At 46.5% G+C, this 19,813-nt stretch overlaps 1 protein-coding gene across 1 annotated transcript in view; it reads right to left on the reverse strand.

Moving 5' to 3' along the window:
• The window catches only part of LOC124787653 (facilitated trehalose transporter Tret1-2 homolog), a 66,496-nt gene that overhangs the window by 21,639 nt on the left and 25,044 nt on the right, over window positions 1–19,813 (reverse strand). Inside the window, exons 2-3 of the mRNA XM_047254452.1 lie at window positions 13,196–13,324; window positions 3,839–4,095 (exon numbers count right to left, since the gene is read on the reverse strand). Coding sequence (XP_047110408.1) covers window positions 3,839–4,095; window positions 13,196–13,313 — 375 coding nt within the window. The 5' untranslated portion in view covers window positions 13,314–13,324. The remainder of the gene's footprint in view (window positions 1–3,838; window positions 4,096–13,195; window positions 13,325–19,813) is intronic.

Consider the following 19,813-nt stretch of genomic DNA (forward strand, 5'->3'; position numbering starts at 1 on the left):
GTATGATGGCCGTTCGCAATACTTCGGAGAAGACACGCAACACTGAACACTCACTGTAAACACTGTACTAAAATGTCGGCACAAAGATAACACACCATAGCCGAGGGCAGATGGGGGAGGGGGGGAACTGGGCAGATGAGGGGGGGGGGGCGAAACAAAGAGGGCAGAGAGGAAAAACGAAAGGGGGGAACCAAAGGAGGGAGAGGACTCATAAGGGGGGGGGGGGAGGGGCAGGGCAGATGCGAGAGGGAATGGGAAAAGGCAGACGAGGGAAATGCAAAAGGACTCACGGGAGAGAAGGGGGCAGAGAGAGGGTAGGTGGGGGAAAAAGAAGATGGAAGGGGTGGAGAGGGAGCCCAAGAAAAGGACGGAGGAAAGGAGGGGGGGTGAGGATCAGAGTTGAGAGGAGGGATAAATGGAGGGAGACAGGGCATTATCCGGGAGGGGGAGTTGATGGAAGCCACCTTGGGAAAGGAGATGAAGGGTGTAGAGATGGAGGGTAGGGGGGACACCACAGTGAAGACGTGGCAGGGGGCAGGGATGGGAGAGGAGAGGAGCAACCAGGGGGTGAGGGAGATCAAGGCGGTGGGAGGTGTAGAGTATGCAGATATGTTTGAGGAACAGGAGCAGATGGGAGAAAGGAATGAGGTCATAGAGGATCCACGTGGGGGACGGGAGGCGTATACGGAAGGCGAGGCGAAGTGCATGAATCTCAAGGATCTGGAGGGACTTATAGAATTTGGGGTGGGGGGGGGCAGATACCCAGGCGGGACTGGCATAACAGAGGATGGGATGGATTAAGGATTTGTAGGTGTGGAAGATGGTAGAGGGGTGCAACCCCATGTCCGGCCAGAGAGGAGTTTGAGGAGTCAGAGGCAGTTGTGGGCTTTGGATTGCATGGAGTGGAGATGAGGGATCCAGGTGAGGTGACGGTCAATGGTGAGGCCATGGTAGGTGAGGGTGGGGGTGAGGCGGACAGGACGGGCGCAGACGGTAAGGGAGAAATCCAGGAGCCAGAAGGAGCGAGTGGTACGACCTACGATGATTGCCTGGGTCTTGGAAGGATTGATTTTCAGGGGCCACTGGTTACACTATGCGGCAAAAAGGTCAAGGATTCTGGAGAAGGCGTTGGGACCGTTGGAGGGTAGGAGCGAGGGCGAGGAATGCGGTGTCATTGGCATATTGCAAGAGGTCTACTGGAGGGGGGGGGGGGGGTCGGGGCATATCTGCCGTGTACAGGAGGTAGAGGAGAGGGGAGAGGACCGAGCCCTGGGGGACACCTGCAGAGGAGTAGAAGGTGTGGGAATTGGCATTATGGATGGTAACATAGGAGGGGCGGTGGGAGAGGAAGGAGGCCATCAGACAGATAAATAGAGAGATGTGAAGGGCTTATTTCCATAGTGGTACAAGTCCAGTTTTGTTCACTCTGAGATAACAGAGTCCTAAAGTTAAATGAGCGCTGAAAAATCTGCAGTTGGGATGCCAGAAATATTCAAGTATATACTAGGTGGTCCATTGATCATGACTGGGCCAAATATCTCACGAAATAAGCGTCAAACGAAAAAACTACAAAGCACGAAACTTCTCTAGCTTGAAGGGGGAAACCACATGGCGCTATGGTTGGCCTGCTAGATGGCGCTGCCATAGGTAAAACGGATATCTAGTGGGTTTTTAAAAAAATAGGAACCCCCATTTTTATTACATATTCGTGTAGTACGTAAAGAAATATGAATGTTTTACTTGGACAACTTTTGCCATCCGGAGTGACCGAGTGGTTCTAGGAGCTGCAGTCGCAGGTTCGAATCCTGCCTCGGGAATTTCATTGTATACTCAATGAAGTGAACTGTGGACAAAGCCCGACCAACAGGCATTACATGGATTGACCAAAAATGATAGCTAGTTTCTAGCTGAAAGCTAGATCTGCCAATAAAAATTCCAAAGGACGACTGACAGCTGAAATCTGTTATTTACAAACTTATGTGGGTAACTGATTTTAAGTTTTAGAATACGTGGCGTGCTTTGTAATGTATAGACAGTATACCAGGTTGAAGTCATTTGTGAATAAAAGTATGGTGTTGACGTCTTTCATAAAAATAGATAGCTTCTTGAGTATTTACCACCTTGAGTTAACCTGAGCGATTAGGATGAGAATTCATTAATCAGATAAAGAATCATATAAATTGTGAATGTCCAAGAAATGCAAATTTAATGATATCTTTGAATATAAAAAATTATGGTGAAAGTAAATCATCGCCAATTAATGGATACAGACTCTAAACAGAAAGAAAAAAAAAAGGAAAAGAAAAAAGACCTAACACCGCGAAAGAGTTGTGTAAATTGGTCAAAAATTGATATTCATACAGACATCGACGGAAAATGCCAAAAGTGTAAACTTTGGGGGTCAATATACGAATGTATGACGCTGCGATGCAGTTTCGCAGCTGGCAAGGATAGTAAACAGGGGACATGTCGATAACAGGGTAAGTCTTTGCGAATTTCATTCCGTGTTCTCAGCTGGACAGTGAAACATCCCCATAGAAAATTTAAGAATGACAGTGCTGATAAGCCTCTTACGTTATTTGATTTTCAAACAGCTGAGCAAAACTGAACATACTCAGACATTTCTCTCTTTACTTATTCTGACCAACAGTAAACTGACACACAATATTTTTAGCGCAACGCAATCTGACTTTCAATAATCCCTACAAAAGAATGGCCCTGAGTAACAAAACACTTCGTTACTCAAACTACTGCAATACAGCGAGCGCCAACACTGCCAGCTAAATTAAAGATTCTAACTATTGAAGGCACTATCTACTGATAGGCATTGTTAGCAAATGAAAGATTTTGATGGAGAAGAAACTCTGTATTTACCTTAATAGTGTTCAAAAGTCATAACACACACACACACACACACACACACACACACACACACACACATATATATATATATATATATATATATATATATATATATATATATCAGTTCATGACATCCAGTCTTACAAATTTCCTTTTTCTGACGGACACACGTCCAGATCATCCACTCTCAAAACTCTGCCATCTCTCTCCCCACATCCACCACTGCTGGCGGCTCACCTCCAACTGCACAACACTACACACTGTTCATATCCAACTGCCCAACACTACAATAGCCAATATTTCAACAATGCAAGCTAACCAAAGACTGCACACAGCACAGTTAGTGATTTCCATACAGAGCGCTATGTGGGGTTACCAACATAAAAACCTAAACAGCCTACTTACAACAGTAACTAAGCCTCGAAGACAGGTGCGTAAACAATATAGCAGGTGTCGGAACTTGAGTGAGGATGTGTATCCAGGCTCAAAGAAGCCGGTTGGAGTAATCCGCGAATCGCTCGACCTTTGCATTAGGAGCGATGAAATGAGATGATCGTATGGCATTGTTGGCTGGGATGTCCCATTCGAGTTCGGCCGCCAAGTGCAAGTCTTATTTCAGTCGGCGCCACATTCGACGACTTGCGGCTGGTGATGAGGATGAAATGATGGTGGGGACAACACAACACCCGTGAAGAAAAATCTCCAACTTGGCCGGGAATCGAACCCGGGCCTAGTGCATGGGAGGGAAGCTCGCTACCACCCAGCTAAGCAGGTGGACAGAGGGGCGATGCCACCATTCGATAATGTAGGCAGGAATGGGTAAACTATGATCGAGCACGGCGTCAAGAAGGGAACGGTCGACCTACAGCGCCGAAAGAATGTGAGGAGCGAGCAATCGCCAGAGAGTCACTCAGAGCCCTGTATTCAACATCATCATCGGTACGACGTGCAGCTGACGCTTCGGCGAGCTACTCACGGAGTCGCTGTGGGCGATGATCATCCAGGAGGCGATGAAGGGCAGCAGGAGGGCGGCGATGAGGCTGCGGGGCCCCACGCGGGCCGCCAGACAGCCCGCGGGCAGAGCGCCCAGCGCGGCGCCCACGTTGAGCAGCGCGCTCACCCAGGAGCCCGCAGACTCGGACACGGGGAACGGGTTGGTCTCGCGCTGCAGCAGCGGCAGCGCCGGCGACGTGTAACCCATGCAGGTGCCCGCCGACAGCGCGCCCGCGGTCGCTGCCGACAGTAGAGGAGCGGGATTGTGAGCTGGCGCCAAGGATGTCGGCTTGGGGCAGGGACTTAAATGATGCCTCGGCACTCTGTAGGTACAAGTGCTCAGGTTACTGCCTAATGGGTCGAGCGCAGAGTCAAGGCGCCGGCGATGTGTAGCCCATGCAGGTGCCCGATGACAGTGCGCCTGCGGTCGGTGCCGACAGTAGAGGAGCGGGATTGTGAGCTGGCGCCAAGGATGTCGGCTTGGGGCGGGGACTTAAATGATGCCTCGGCACTCTGTAGGTACAAGTGCTCAGGTTACTGCCTAATGGGTCGAGCGCAGAGTCAAGGCGCCGGCGATGTGTAGCCCATGCAGGTGCCCGATGACAGTGCGCCTGCGGTCGGTGCCGACAGTAGAGGAGCGGGATTGTGAGCTGGCGCCAAGGATGTCGGCTTGGGGCGGGGACTTAAATGATGCCTCGGCACTCTTTAGGTACAAGTGCTCAGGTTACTGCCTAATGGGTCGAGCGCAGAGTCAAGGCGCCGGCGATGTGTAACCCATGCAGGTGCCCGATGACAGTGCACCTGCGGTCGCTGCCGACAGTAGAGGAGCAGGATTGTGGGTTGGCGCCAGGGTATGTCGACTCGGGGCGGGGACTCGTCACAGAGTGGTGCCGGACGTTAGTTAGGTCCTACCAGGCGAACACTGTCAACTTGAACGATGCCTAGGCAAACAGCACTCTGTAGGTACAAGTGCTCAGGTTACTGCCTAATGGGTCGAGCGCAGAGTCAAGGCGCCGGCGATGTGTAACCCATGCAGGTGCCCGATGACAGTGCGCCTGCGGTCACTGCCGACAGTAGAGGAGCAGGATTGTGGGTTGGCGCCAGGGTATGTCGACTCGGGCCGGGGACTCGTCACAGAGTGGTGCCAGACGTTAGTTAGGTCCTACCAGGCGAACACTGTCAACTTGAACGATGCCTAGGCAAACAGCACTCTGTAGGTACAAGTGCTCAGGTTACTGCCTAATGGGTCGAGCGCAGAGTCAAGGCGCCGGCGATGTGTAACCCATGCAGGTGCCCGATGACAGTGCGCCCGCGGTCGCTGCCGACAGTAGAGGAGCAGGATTGTGGGTTGGCGCCAGAGTATGTCGGCTCGGGGCGGGGACTCGTCACAGAGTGGTGCCGGACGTTAGTTAGGTCCTACCAGGCGAACACTGTCAACTTGAACGATGCCTAGGCAAACAGCACTCTGTAGGTACAAGTGCTCAGGTTACTGCCTAATGGGTCGAGCGCAGAGTCAAGGCGCCGGCGATGTGTAACCCATGCAGGTGCCCGATGACAGTGCGCCCGCGGTCGCTGCCGACAGTAGAGGAGCAGGATTGTGAGCTGGCGCCAGGGTATGTCGACTCGGGGCGGGGACTCGTCACAGAGTGGTTCCGGACGTCAGTTAGGTCCTACCAGGCGAACACTGTCAACTTGAACGATGCCTGGGCAAACAGCACTCTGTAGGCACAAGTGCTCAGGTTACTGCCTAACGGGTCGAGTGCAGAGCCAAGGCGCTGGATGCGTGTAGCCCATGCAGGTGCCTGCCCGACAGCGCGCCCGCGGTCGCTGTCGACAGCCAAGGAGGGGAATTGTGGGTTGGTGCCAGGGTATGTCGGCTCGGGGCGGGGACTCGTCACAGAGTGGTGCCGGACGTTAGTTAGGTCCTACCAGGCGAACACTGTCAACTTGAACGATGCCTGGGCAAACAGCACTCTGTAGGCACAAGTGCTCAGGTTACTGCCTAACGGGTCGAGTGCAGAGCCAAGGCGCTGGATGCATGTAGCCCATGCAGGTGCCTGCCCGACAGCGCGCCCGCGGTCGCTGTCGACAGCCAAGGAGGGGAATTGTGGGTTGGTGCCAGGGTATGTCGGCTCGGGGCGGGGACTCGTCACAGAGTGGTGCCGGACGTTAGTTAGGTCCTACCAGGCGAACACTGTCAACTTGACAACTTGAACGATGCCTGGGCAAACAGCGCTCCGTAGGCACAAGTGCTCTGCTCAGGTTACTGCCTAGTGCGCCGAGTGCAGAGTCAAGGTAGGGAGAAACATTGGGCTTAACGTCCTGTTAACCATATGACTAAGAAAATGTGGCTGTTACCTGCATGGAAGATCAGTGTGAGGTGTAATGGTGAACAAAGGAAGCGCACTGCACCTGCGCACACTGCCTCTTCGTCAATATAGCTAGTTATAATTTAATTTTTGAAGACTGCTTTCGGCAAATCCGTTATCAGATTATACGCAAATCATCTAAATACACCTCCATTATATGTACAATATATCGTATCACCCCCCCCCCCCCCCATGAACCATGGACCTTGCCGTTGGTGGGGAGGCTTGCGTGCCTCAGCGATACAGATAGCCGTACCGTAGGTGCAACCACAACGGAGGGGTATCTGTTGAGAGGCCAGACAAACGTGTGGTTCCTGAAGAGGGGCAGCAGCCTTTTCAGTAGTTGCAAGGGCAACAGTCTGGATGATTGACTGATCTGGCCTTGTAACAATAACCAAAACGGCCTTGCTGTGCTGGTACTGCGAACGGCTGAAAGCAAGGGGAAACTACAGCCGTAATTTTTCCCGAGGGCATACAGCTTTACTGTATGATTACATGATGATGGCGTCCTCTTGGGTAAAATATTCCGGAGGTAAAATAGTCCCCCATTCGGATCTCCGGGCGGGGACTACTCAAGAGGATGTCGTTATCAGGAGAAAGAAAACTGGCGTTCTACGGATCGGAGCGTGGAATGTCAGATCCCTTAATCGGGCAGGTAGGTTAGAAAATTTAAAAAGGGAAATGGATAGGTTGAAGTCAGATATAGTGGGAATTAGTGAAGTTCGGTGGCAGGAGGAACAAGACTTCTGGTCAGGTGACTACAGGGTTATAAACACAAAATCAAATAGGGGTAATGCAGGAGTAGGTTTAATAATGAATAGGAAAATAGGAATGCGGGTAAGCTACTACAAACAGCATAGTGAACGCATTATTGTGGCCAAGATAGATACGAAGCCCATGCCTACTACAGTAGTACAAGTTTATATGCCAACTAGCTCTGCAGATGACGAAGAAATTGAAGAAATGTATGATGAAATAAAAGAAATTACTCAGATTGTGAAGGGAGAAGAAAATTTAATAGTCATGGGTGACTGCAATTCGAGTGTAGGAAAAGGGAGAGAAGGAAACATAGTTGGTGAATATGGATTGGGGGACAGAAATGAAAGAGGAAGCCGCCTAGTCGAATTTTGCACAGAGCACAACATAATCATAACTAACACTTGGTTTAAGAATCATGAAAGAAGGTTGTATACATGGAAGAACCCTGGAGATACTAAAAGGTATCAGATAGATTATATAATGGTAAGACAGAGATTTAGGAACCAGGTTTTAAATTGTAAGACATTTCCAGGGGCAGATGTGGACTCTGACCACAATCTATTGGTTATGAACTGTAGATTAAAACTGAAGAAACTGCAAAAAGGTGGGAATTTAAGGAGATGGGACCTGGATAAACTAAAAGAACCAGAGGTTGTACAGAGATTCAGGGAGAACATAAGGGAGCAATTGACAGGAATGGGGGAAATAAATACAGTAGAAGAAGAATGGGTAGCTTTGAGGGATGAAGTAGTGAAGGCAGCAGAGGATCAAGTAGGTAAAAAGACGAGGGCTAGTAGAAATCCTTGGGTAACAGAAGAAATATCGAATTTAATTGATGAAAGGAGAAAATATAAAAATGCAGTAAATGAAGCAGGCAAAAAGGAATACAAACGTCTCAAAAATGAGATTGACAGGAAGTGCAAAATCTGTAAGCAGGGATGGCTAGAGTACAAATGTAAGGATGTAGAGGCTTGTCTCACTAGGGGTAAGATAGATACTGCCTATAGGAAAATTAAAGAGGCCTTTGGAGAGAAGAGAACCACTTGTATGAATATCAAGAGCTCAGATGGCAACCCAGTTCTAAGCAAAGAAGGGAAGGCAGAAAGGTGGAAGGAGTATATAGAGGGTTTATACAAGGGCGATGTGCTTGAGGACAATATTATGGAAATGGAAGAGGATGTAGATAAAGATGAAATGGGAGATAAGATCCTACGTGAAGAGTTTGACAGAGCACTGAAAGACCTGAGTCGATACAAGGCCCCGGGAGTAGACAACATTCCATTAGAACTACTGATGGCCTTGGGAGAGCCAGTCATGACAAAACTCTACCACCTGGTGAGCAAGATGTATGAAACAGACTTCAAGAAGAATATAATAATTCCAATCCCAAAGAAAGCAGGTGTTGACAGATGTGAAAATTACCGAACTATCAGCTTAATAAGTCACAGCTGCAAAATACTAACACGAATTCTTTACAGACGAATGGAAAAGCTAGTAGAAGCCAACCTCGGGGAAGATCAGTTTGGATTCCGTAGAAACACTGGAACACGTGAGGCAATACTGACCTTACGACTTATCTTAGAAGAAAGATTAAGGAAAGGTAAACCTACGTTTCTAGCATTTGTAGACTTAGAGAAAGCTTTTGACAATGTTGACTGGAACACTCTCTTTCAAATTCTGAAGGTGGAAGTGGTAAAATACAGGGAGCGAATGGCTATTTACAGTTTGTACAGAAACCAGATGGCAGTTATAAGAGTCCAGGGGCATGAAAGGGAAGCAGCGGTTGGGAAGGGAATGAGACATGGTTGTAGCCTGTCCCCGATGTTATTCAATCTGTATATTGAGCAAGCAGTAAAGGAAACAAAAGAAAAATTCGGAGTAGGTATTAAAATTCATGGAGAAGAAATAAAAATGTTGAGGTTCGCCGATGACATTGTAATTCTGTCAGAGACAGCAAAGGACTTGGCAGAGCAGTTGAACGGAATGGACAGTGTCTTGAAAGGAGGATATAAGATGAACATAAACAAAAGCAAAACGAGGATAATGGAATGTAGTCGAATTAAGTCGGGTGATGCTGAGGGAATTAGATTAGGAAATGAGACACTTAAAGTGGTAAAGGAATTTTGCTATTTGGGGAGCAAAATAACTGATGATGGTCGAAGTAGAGAAGATATAAAATGTAGGCTGGCAATGGCAAGGAAAGCGTTTCTGAAGAAGAGAAATTTGTTAACATCCAGTATTGATTTAAGTGTCAGGAAGTCATTTCTGAAAGTATTCGTATGGAGTGTAGCCATGTATGGAAGTGAAACATGGACGATAAATAGTTTGGACAAGAAGAGAATAGAAGCTTTCGAAATGTGGTGCTACAGAAGAATGCTGAAGATTAGATGGGTAGATCACATAACTAATGAGGAAGTATTGAATAGGATTGGGGAGAAGAGAAGTTTGTGGCACAACTTGACCAGAAGAAGGAATCGGTTGGTAGGACATGTTCTGAGGCATCAAGGGATCACCAATTTAGTATTGGAGGGCAGCGTGGACGGTAAAAATCGTAGAGGGAGACCAAGAGATGAATACACTAAGCAGATTCAGAAGGATGTAGGTTGCAGTAGGTACTGGGAGATGAAAAAGCTTGCACAGGATAGAGTAGCATGGAGAGCTGCATCAAACCAGTCTCAGGACTGAAGACCACAACAACAACATATCGTATCAAGTTGCGACACGTCATTCCAAGAACATGCAGAAGCTATACGTCTTCATTTCAATAATAAAACAGGATTTACATATAATATCATGCTTATTGCATTGACTGTGCAAGCTCTTGTTCACACAGTAGATGAAAGGAGCTCCTTTCCTCTCTTGTTTCAACATGAGCTTGTGTAGTCAATGCAATAAGCATCATATTTTATGTAAAAAATATTATTATTGAAATGAATTGAGATATACTTGCATACGATCCGATAATGACAACTTCGACTTACCGAATCTAGTCAGCTGGCCAGGGTGGCCGAGCGGTTCTAGGCGCTACAGTCTGGAACCGCGCGACCGCTATGGTCACAGGTTCGAATCCTGCCTCGGGCATGGATGTGTGTGATGTTCTTAGGTTAGTTAAGTTTAAGTAGTTCTAATTTATAGGGGACTGATGACCTCAGAAGTTAAGTCCCGTAGTGCTCAGAGCCATTTTTGAATCTAGTCACCAAAGACAGAATTTTGGCTGTTGAACTTTTTACTTCTGTGTTTTACATTACTCTGATCTCTAACAAACTTGAATAATGTCAAGTGTAAGTAAAATTGTGTTCCAAACAGCCTCTTGAACCCGCATCTGACTTATGATGGGGATGATACTGGGCTGGAAAGTGTCTGATCAAGAGTCGAGAGCTGGAGCAAGCAGAACGAGTGTGGGGTTGGTTGGGTTGTTTGGGGGAAGAGACCAAACAGCGAGGTCATCGGTCTCATCGGATTAGGGAGGACGGGGAAGGAAGACGACCGTGCCCTTTCAAAGGAACCATCCCGGCATTTGCCTGGAGCGATTGCCGGACGCGGGATTGAACCGTGTGCTAACCACTGCGCCACCTTGCTCGGTAACGAGTGTGGGGTTATGTTGGTGAAGAGGTTGAGATGAGAGGATATGGGGGTAAGTTTATAGCTGGAAGGACGGGTGAACGTCATTGCAGAGTGCTGGGTGGAGAACGGAGGCACATGAAGTTTCTTTCCGACAGGATTAGAAGGGTGTGGAGGTGGAGGGTAAAGGATATATGTTGGTGTTGGCGGGATGGCAGCCTAGGATTAAGGATTGCGACAGACAATGGAGTTCTGATCTTAAAGTTTACAGAGTGTATGGGATTTGGATAAATGCTCAAAGAATTTGAAGAGAGGGGCCAATTTGATCAGATAGTAAAGGATATGTGTGGGAGAGGGAAGATGTGTGTGGGAGGCGCGGCAGAGTGCACACTGTTTCTCAACTTGTAGTGAGTTGCAAAATGTTTGAGGTCGTTCCCCTTCTGCACGTAGAAACTCCATAACCGCCCTTTTTGCTGATATGGAGGAATGAATCACGCAGCGTACTGCGGAAACAACTCTCCAGAAACGAGGAAACTGGTGCCGAAGCCGTTAACTACCCTTGTGCAACTGAGAATACAATCACGGCATCTGTCGGCAAACACATTCACTCACTGGGATTACATACAGCGCCGCAACAGCCAAGGTCTCTTTTCGATTGGACATGTCTTAACAGTATTGCTCCGGACGAGAGCCATACCCTGGCAGAACTGCAAAATCCGCCCATTCCTGCAACCTTTTGTAAGCAGATCTAGCATATTTTATAATTTTGTAAACAGGTTGAATAAACGCAAATGGGCGTGACTGGCAGGCACAGCGAAACCGATTGCCCAACGAGATCCGATACAGGAGTGACATAGATTAAACGTTTAGCACAATCGTTGGAATAGAAACCTAAGATTTTCGATGCTTAAGGGGGGACGTTGATGAAATTGACCAAATATGCAAATTTTTTATTTATTTTTTTATTTGTTAGTACACTTCATGGACAATAAGTTACCGAAGTTTCAATGTTGAAATCGCATCAGAAGTGCCTAAAAATTAATTAAAAGTGTGACGCGGCCTCCCTGCTACGCCCACGTTTTGAAGCAGCACTTCAATACCAGCTCAGTAAACAACAATTCTGTGTATTACTTTCAACCAAACGTGTGCGGGATACATCTAGAAGACTGTGATACATACTCTTTGGTTTTATAAATCATCTTTACCTGATCCTGCATTTCTCAAAAAGTGTGTTCATGACAAAACCCAAAATCCAAATGAGTCTCTAAATTCATTCATATGGAAACGATGCCCTAAAAACACATTTGCATCTGCTAAAGTTGTCATAATTGCAACTTATGATTCAGTTATTGTATTTAATAATGGGAACGTCGGGAGGATGAAGGTATTACAAAGAATGAGCTTCAAAATAGGAAATTTTGCTCAACACACCCTGAGAAAAATAGATTTACAGCGCGTCTCTGCAGTTGAAAGGTCAGTTGAAGACCTGGTAAAGGAAAGAAGACAGACAACAAGAAACCAGAAGAGAAGCACTGAAGGGAAAGACGACCCAGAGTACAAATGTGGTGCCTTCTGAACAAGTGACATAAGGAAAAAAGTTAGGTTGAACTTTAAATTGCGTTTCCTGAAAAGTTTATTTTTTAAAATTTGTGTACCTTTTCCTCAGACTATATGAATGCTAGAATTATGAAATTTTGTACAGATATTTATGTGAACCTAATAAACTTTGTCTCAAGAGAAAATTTTGAAATTATGATTGCAAGTTGAGATACGGGGCAAAGTGCTTGGAATTTTGCATGAATCTAAAATTGTACTCCGAATTATAAGTAAAAATTATGAAAATTGTCCTATTTGACCTATTCCAAAACCCTCATGAGAGGAGCTTACAACATATAAAGAGATGAAACAGAGAAATTTTTGTAGAAATCTCTTGAATACTTTCTGAGAAAAAGGAACATACATTATTTTTTGAAAATAAAACTTCAAATTTCATTAAAAAAAGTTGAATATATATAATAAAAGGATTTTATATGTAAATGTGTTACTTTCAAGTAAAGCGTGGTAGAAAATTTCATTGCCATATCTCCAGAACAGCGGATTTGGTGCACTTTTGAAACAGTGTGTGTTTTCATCAACGTCCGCCCTTAAGGATGTGCAAGAGTTTCATTTGCGTCAGTACAGAAAGTCACTCGTATCAAACATCACGTACAATTTTCTGTGCACAGTACACAATGAAATTAGCAAACGTTGCTTGCTGTAAACAGAAAATTGTGAGTGATTTTTAATGTGTGTTTAGTTTCTGCGCAAGTGGACCACAAGAAGACCGCAAGGTTCTTTCCAAAGTTCATCAGTAACTCTTTGTAAAGATCGACTGTTATTTTTGTGCACTACAATAAAGATAAGAGAACATTGCAGCGCTTCATGTGTGGAAAACATCATGAATAAATGGCATAGCACATGGACAATGCACCTGAAAATGGGAATCGTTCCCCGAAACGTGTCGTACAGAATATAAATAAAAGGGGAGTTGTGAGTGGTGGCGGAACCCGTTGGAAGATGTAGTTTGCGGGGGAATCTTTTTGAAACATGAAGTTTTTCTGGTGTGGCACGTTTGCCGCTAGCGCTTAAGACAGGTCACAGTGCGTACTGACCTATGACGGCTGCAGCGTACTGGGGTAGACGGCTTGCGGGCTGTGGCGCTCTCTTCCCATCCGCGGCGATGATCAGCTCCGTGCGACTGTTCTGCTCCTGCAGCACGTGGCCCGACATGGTGGCCGCTCCTGCAACAGACACCCGGCACCTCTACACCACTGCGCTCTGATTCCGAGTATACACATTCACAGATAAGCCAAGGCATTATGACCACTGTCCAGAGCCAAAGTTAGTGCTATCTGATGGCACGCAACGCGGTAAGGCAAGTATTCAAGAGGAGCAGAAACCAATAGGATCCAGGGTGCCAAATCCGTCGGCGGATCATGGTTGAAGTGATCACTACAGCAAAAATCTACTAATATGAGTATTGCTGGCCCCCTGGACCCTGTTTTGATCACAACCGAGGTACAATCTTCCTACACGTCGGTCCTATTCGTTTCCGCTCCGCTTGAATACTTGCCTCACCGCGTTACGTGCCCGAAACGCCATCAGATGACATAAATGGACATTTGGAGAAAGGGAAAGGAAGTTTTTGTTATGAGACGTGTGAATTATAAATTATTTCAAGACTGTGTACGTGTGCGCGATGTATGACAAATAGCAAAGAACGTCAGTTATTATTATCAAAACACAAATATCGATGTAATTAACAAAACACAGTTTTTTTGGTATAATCTCTGTGTGAAACAGGTCATGAAGATCAGAGATAATGCTTTGATTGAACTATCTCTCTTGTTTTGTTTCGTCTAGCGATAGGCCGCCAATGTAGTGCTGTCTGATAATTAACGTAAGTTTTATCTGTATTTAAAAAAAATACGAAAGAAATTGTTATTAGAAAGTGTGTATGATTGACTTTGTTGCCACCTCTCATGATCACAACCATTAATTATAATTAACAAAATTTTTACAGAACTTCGTAGTGCAGGGAGCTCATCTCCCCTAGCAGAATTTAGTCAGCCATTACGCTGACGATTCATGTTATTAAATGTAATGCGGGAGACTTCTCAATTTTGATCTTTCATTAATTTCGAAGTTAAAAGTAATTTCAGTTACCAAAATTCACAGCACTGAATGAGTTCAGTAGGTTTTATTTTGGCCGCCTAACGGCAGACGAGATTCTCTCCAGTTTTGCCTTGCAAATAATGAATAATAAATATTGAAAATCATTACATTCCGCAATATCGCAGTTAATCTTTATGTAATTTGGTACATAAATAACCTGTAGCCCCTGAGGCCCATATTAATAATTACAGTTTGCGTAAGAATACGCATATTTTCTTTTCTAAATTGCAGCGCTCACGTAAACTATTTATTAGAAGGCGGTGAGTTGCGCGCTGTGTTTAGAAAAAATATTATATAGCACGTACTTCGGGGCAGCCGATGTCCGTACGAGTGTTATCGCGGTATAAGTTAATTAGAAGTCTCATGTTAGCCCACAATATTTAAAGCCACCCCAACCAAAACCATAAAATATATAATTATAAAAATAAAAATATACACTTATACCGTGATAGCACGTAACGCGGTGAGGCAAGCAATCAAGAGGGACAGAACCGAATAGGATCCAGGATGCCAAATCCGTCGGCGGATCATGGTTGAAGTGATCACTACAGCAAAAATCTACTAATATCAGTATTGCTGGCCCCCTAGATCCTGGTTTGGTCAGAACCGAGGTAGAATCTTCCTACACGTCGGTCAGGGGCCCGAAGATGGCGTAGTAAGACGCTGAAACTAACTGGTTGCGAAATAAAATAAGTTGGAAGCTAGACAGCTGAAAGGTGTTTAATTTGACATCCTGCATCGGACAGCCGAGTCCCGGAACCATTTCTAAAAAACATGGACATACAGAGACCTTCGGACCCAGTGCATTAATCTCGACAACCCACCCACTAATCACCAGCCAAGTACCTTGTTGCGCCACTACATCTGTATCCCACTTTCCATGCACCTTCGTGCCTTATCCATCCTCTCTCGTCGGAATTTCAATCAGCTTCCACTATCCAACGAAGAAATCCGCTCCGAGACATACCTTCCTTTCCTTCCCTACTCAAAATGCTCCACTTCACACCATTTTTCGTTTTACCTCCTTCCTCCACCTCCTTGACTTTTAGTCGCTACTTGCGGTGCCACATGGCCCATGATCGTACTCGTCATTCCACTTCCGTCAGAGCGTGATCATTTTCATCTCCCACCAGCATCACCATCACACCATAGAATCGTTGCATTCACCGGTTCCCCCCAGATCACAGAAATTATGCAACGCAAGGAGTGAAGAAGTACTATTATAGGTAACCACTTGAGTACGCCACGTGCTGTTGCCTTACGGCAAAGGGAAGGAGGGGTGGTGACGGAAAGTCTCTCATCACAGGTCTTTACGCAACTATCCTGGATTAATTTCCAAACCATACCTCAAAGTGTCATGAAGTGAGGGCATATGACACCGTCGATGGTGACCCGTCCATTGGATGTGGACGTTAAGCTCGCCAGACACCTTGGTGCTGAGCGAGAGCAGTAGGTTGTACTGGCACCAGGTTTCACCTGCTCCCTTCTCTCACCACTATCCAACACAAACAAAGCACCAGACTACACAAATCCATTGCAGATGCCTACACTTATCGGATACACTAAACAGACAACTTTCAGACTTTACAAACCGAAAGTGCCACTGTGTGTGAAGGACGGAAAATATTCCAGTTTCGCGTCTGTACCTGCCCTTCAGCGTCTCCCAACAATGCCAAATGACTTTACACTACGAGAAAAGTTTTAAAAATCATGAATATTGTCGATGCCCACTAATGTGATTTTTTAAAAAGAAATATCATTTATAACGATCTGTTTTTTGCACATCTTGAAACAGCTTATAAATATGACCTTCGGCTGAAGAGAAGTTTTATCCGCTGCCAAGTTTTCCCTCCGTGGCGAATTAAAATAACAATAAAGGAAAAAAAAAACGAAATCATTATAGGGAAGATACAGGCTCAAAATGGGGAAATCCACTGATAGGGGACTTTGACAAAGAATAGATTATCATAGCCGGAATCAAATCAAAGTCACAAGGACTTAAGGCGTATTACTGTTCGTTTTTGGAGCATCCCTGCGACTAGCTTTGCGAAAGAAGCGGCGACACTTTCTGCGCAACCCACCCATCATTTTGCACGGCAATGCGCGGGCGCATACAGTGAAAGATGCGGCTGCTCTGTCCGGTCAGTGAGACTTGGAAGTACTGTACCATGCATCATACTCCCCGGACTAAAGACGTTGTTAGTTTGATTTGATTCCGAAGATGGAGGAACCACTTCATCGCATTCGCTTCAGAAATGTTCCAGAGATTCGACAGGCAGTAGACCGCTCCATTCGCACCATCAACAGAACAGGCTCTGCTAACGGTATACTATGCCTTCCACATCGCTGGCAACGGGTTCTACACAACGCTGGTCACTACTTTGAAGGACAGTAACGGGTGCAAACATGTAACTCTTTCGTATCGGTTTTGAATAAATAGTTGCCACTATATAAATTCCAATCCTCGTATTTTGGCAGCAGCTGACTGCAGTTCTGGTTCCATAGCCATCGCAGAATGCGAGAGACAAATCCACACGACTTCATCCAAATCAACAGAAACGCAAAAATAGTTGCTTTACTTTTGCAGGTGATTTACTTCTTGTAGCATCTCTAGAGGATGACCTGAAAGGTTCTGTACACGATTTAGAAATTATGTCCTTGAAACATAGCATGCACTTCAGCACTGGAAAAACAAAAACATTGAACTTCTTTGGAAAATACCCAGTAGAACGTAAGATCTGTTTGAAAAATAAAATTCTAGAAAGCGTGAACACATTCACATATTTAGCCTATAGAAATATCCTTTGTGGAAGAAACAGACATAGCTGAAAAAGCTACCTGGTATACAAAAAATATGACCCAGAAGCGCAGCAGAATACACCTTTATAAGACCAAAGCAAGACCTGTACTGTGCTATGGCAATGAAGCTTAGAAAGGCATAAGGTGCGAAGAGACTAACAGCCTATTAAATTAAATCCTTCAGACAAACAACTGGTTACACCGAACAGCGTCACAAAAGGAATGAAGATGCGTTGGAGGTACTCAAAATGGGACCCACCACACATTATCGGCCGGCCGTTGTGGCCGAGCGGTTCCAGGCGCTTCAGTCCGCAACCGCGCTGCTGCTACGGTCGCAGGTTCGAATCCTGCCTCGGGCATGGATGTGTCTGATGTCCTTAGGTTAGTTAGGTTTAAGTAGTTCTAAGTCTAGATGTTAAGTCCCATAGTGCTCAGAGCTATTTCTGAACACATTATCGTCAGAACTACCAAAACAACGGGAGAAACTTCACAACAGAGGAATTCAAAGAAGATCGCAAAATCCCTGCTACATTGTAACTCAAAAGGTATAAGACCGCTGGGTGGACCAACGAAAAGATCTCAGGAGAACTCGGCGGGACTGTAACAGTCAGCTGTCCAAATACACTCCTGGAAATTGAAATAAGAACACCGTGAATTCATTGTCCCAGGAAGGGGAAACTTTATAGACACATTCCTGGGGTCAGATACATCACATGATCACACTGACAGAACCACAGGCACATAGACACAGGCAACAGAGCATGCACAATGTCGGCACTAGTACAGTGTATATCCACCTTTCGCAGCAATGCAGGCTGCTATTCTCCCATGGAGACGATCGTAGAGATGCTGGATGTAGTCCTGTGGAACGGCTTGCCATGCCATTTCCACCTGGCGCCTCAGTTGGACCAGCGTTCGTGCTGGACGTGCAGACCGCGTGAGACGACGCTTCATCCAGTCCCAAACATGCTCAATGGGGGACAGATCCGGAGATCTTGCTGGCCAGGGTAGTTGACTTACACCTTCTAGAGCACGTTGGGTCGCACGGGATACATGCGGACGTGCATTGTCCTGTTGGAACAGCAAGTTCCCTTGCCGGTCTAGGAATGGTAGAACGATGGGTTCGATGACGGTTTGGATGTACCGTGCACTATTCAGTGTCCCCTCGACGATCACCAGTGGTGTACGGCCAGTGTAGGAGATCGCTCCCCACACCATGATGGCGGGTGTTGGCCCTGTGTGCCTCGGTAGTATGCAGTCCTGATTGTGGCGCTCACCTGCACGGCCCCAAACACGCATACGACCATCATTGGCACCAAGGCAGAAGCGACTCTCATCGCTGAAGACGACACGTCTCCATTCGTCCCTCCATTCACGCCTGTCGCGACACCACTGGAGGCGGGCTGCACGATGTTGGGGCGTGAGCGGAAGACGGCCTAACGGTGTGCGGGACTGTAGCCCAGCTTCATGGAGACGGTTGCGAATGGTCCTCGCCGATACCCCAGGAGCAACAGTGTCCCTAATTTGCTGGGAAGTGGCGGTGCGGTTCCCTACGGCACTGCGTAGGATCCTACGGTCTTGGCGTGCATCTGTGCGTCGCTGCGGTCCGGTCCCAGGTCGACGGGTACGTGCACCTTCCGCCGACCACTGGCGACAACATCGATGTACTGTGGAGACCTCACGCCCCACGTGTTGAGCAATTCGGCGGTACGTCCACCCGGCCTCCCGCATGCCCACTATACGCCCTCGCTCAAAGTCCGTCAACTGCACATACGGTTCACGTCCACGCTGTCGCGGCATGCTACCAGTGTTAAAGACTGCGATGGAGCTCCGTATGCCACGGCAAACTGGCTGACACTGACGGCGGCGGTGCACAAATGCTGCGCAGCTAGCGCCATTCGACGGCCAACACCGCGGTTCCTGGTGTGTGATCATTGCTTGTACAGCCCTCTCGCAGTGTCCGGAGCAAATATCGTGGGTCTGACACACCGGTGTCAATGTGTTCTTTTTTCCATTTCCAGGAGTGTACTTGGAAGGGATGATTTGTCTGCTAGTTTTATAGCGTCCTTTTAGTAAAGTGTTTTGCTTCGAAGAGCAATATTTACTGCTTTTGAGAGATCTGAGACCGTAAGTGGGGTAAATTACGCCAAATGCTTTATCACCATTATTGCCAGTATCCAGTCTTTCCTCCTTTTCCGCCGGCCGCTGTGGCCGAGAGGTTCTAGGCGCTTCAATCTGGAACCGCGCGACCGCTACGTCGCAGGTTCGAATCCTGCATCGGGTATGGATGTGTGTGATGTCCTTAGGTTAGTTAGGTTTAAGTAGTTCTAAGTTCTGGGGAGCTGATGACCTCAGATGTTAAGTCCCATGGTGATCAGAGCCATTTGACTCATTTTGAACCTCCTTTTCCATCAATTTTATCTCGTCTTGTATAGGGTCTACTATTTCAGGATTTGGAAAAATTTTATTTTATTATTTAACTTTATGGCCGGCTGCTCTTCCTGACGCTCAGTCGTTAAGGTAACTTAAGGGAGGCAAGTCGCTGCGCCACGTGTTTATAAATCGGGTAAACTTAGTTTTTTGTGCTGTCGAATTTTTACTGTTTGCGTATCCTAATCTCTGAGGCGGAATTTAGAAACGGGTCCAGCGTTCGCTTAAACTAGCCTTGGAAACCGCCTAAAAACCACATTCAGGTTCGACGCTGCTCCAGCCCACGGTCATGAATCAACCGCACGGATTGATTCGGGTTTGGATCA

The sequence above is a fragment of the Schistocerca piceifrons genome, chromosome 3, assembly GCF_021461385.2.
Source record: "Schistocerca piceifrons isolate TAMUIC-IGC-003096 chromosome 3, iqSchPice1.1, whole genome shotgun sequence".
In the NCBI taxonomy this organism is placed as follows: domain Eukaryota; kingdom Metazoa; phylum Arthropoda; class Insecta; order Orthoptera; family Acrididae; genus Schistocerca; species Schistocerca piceifrons.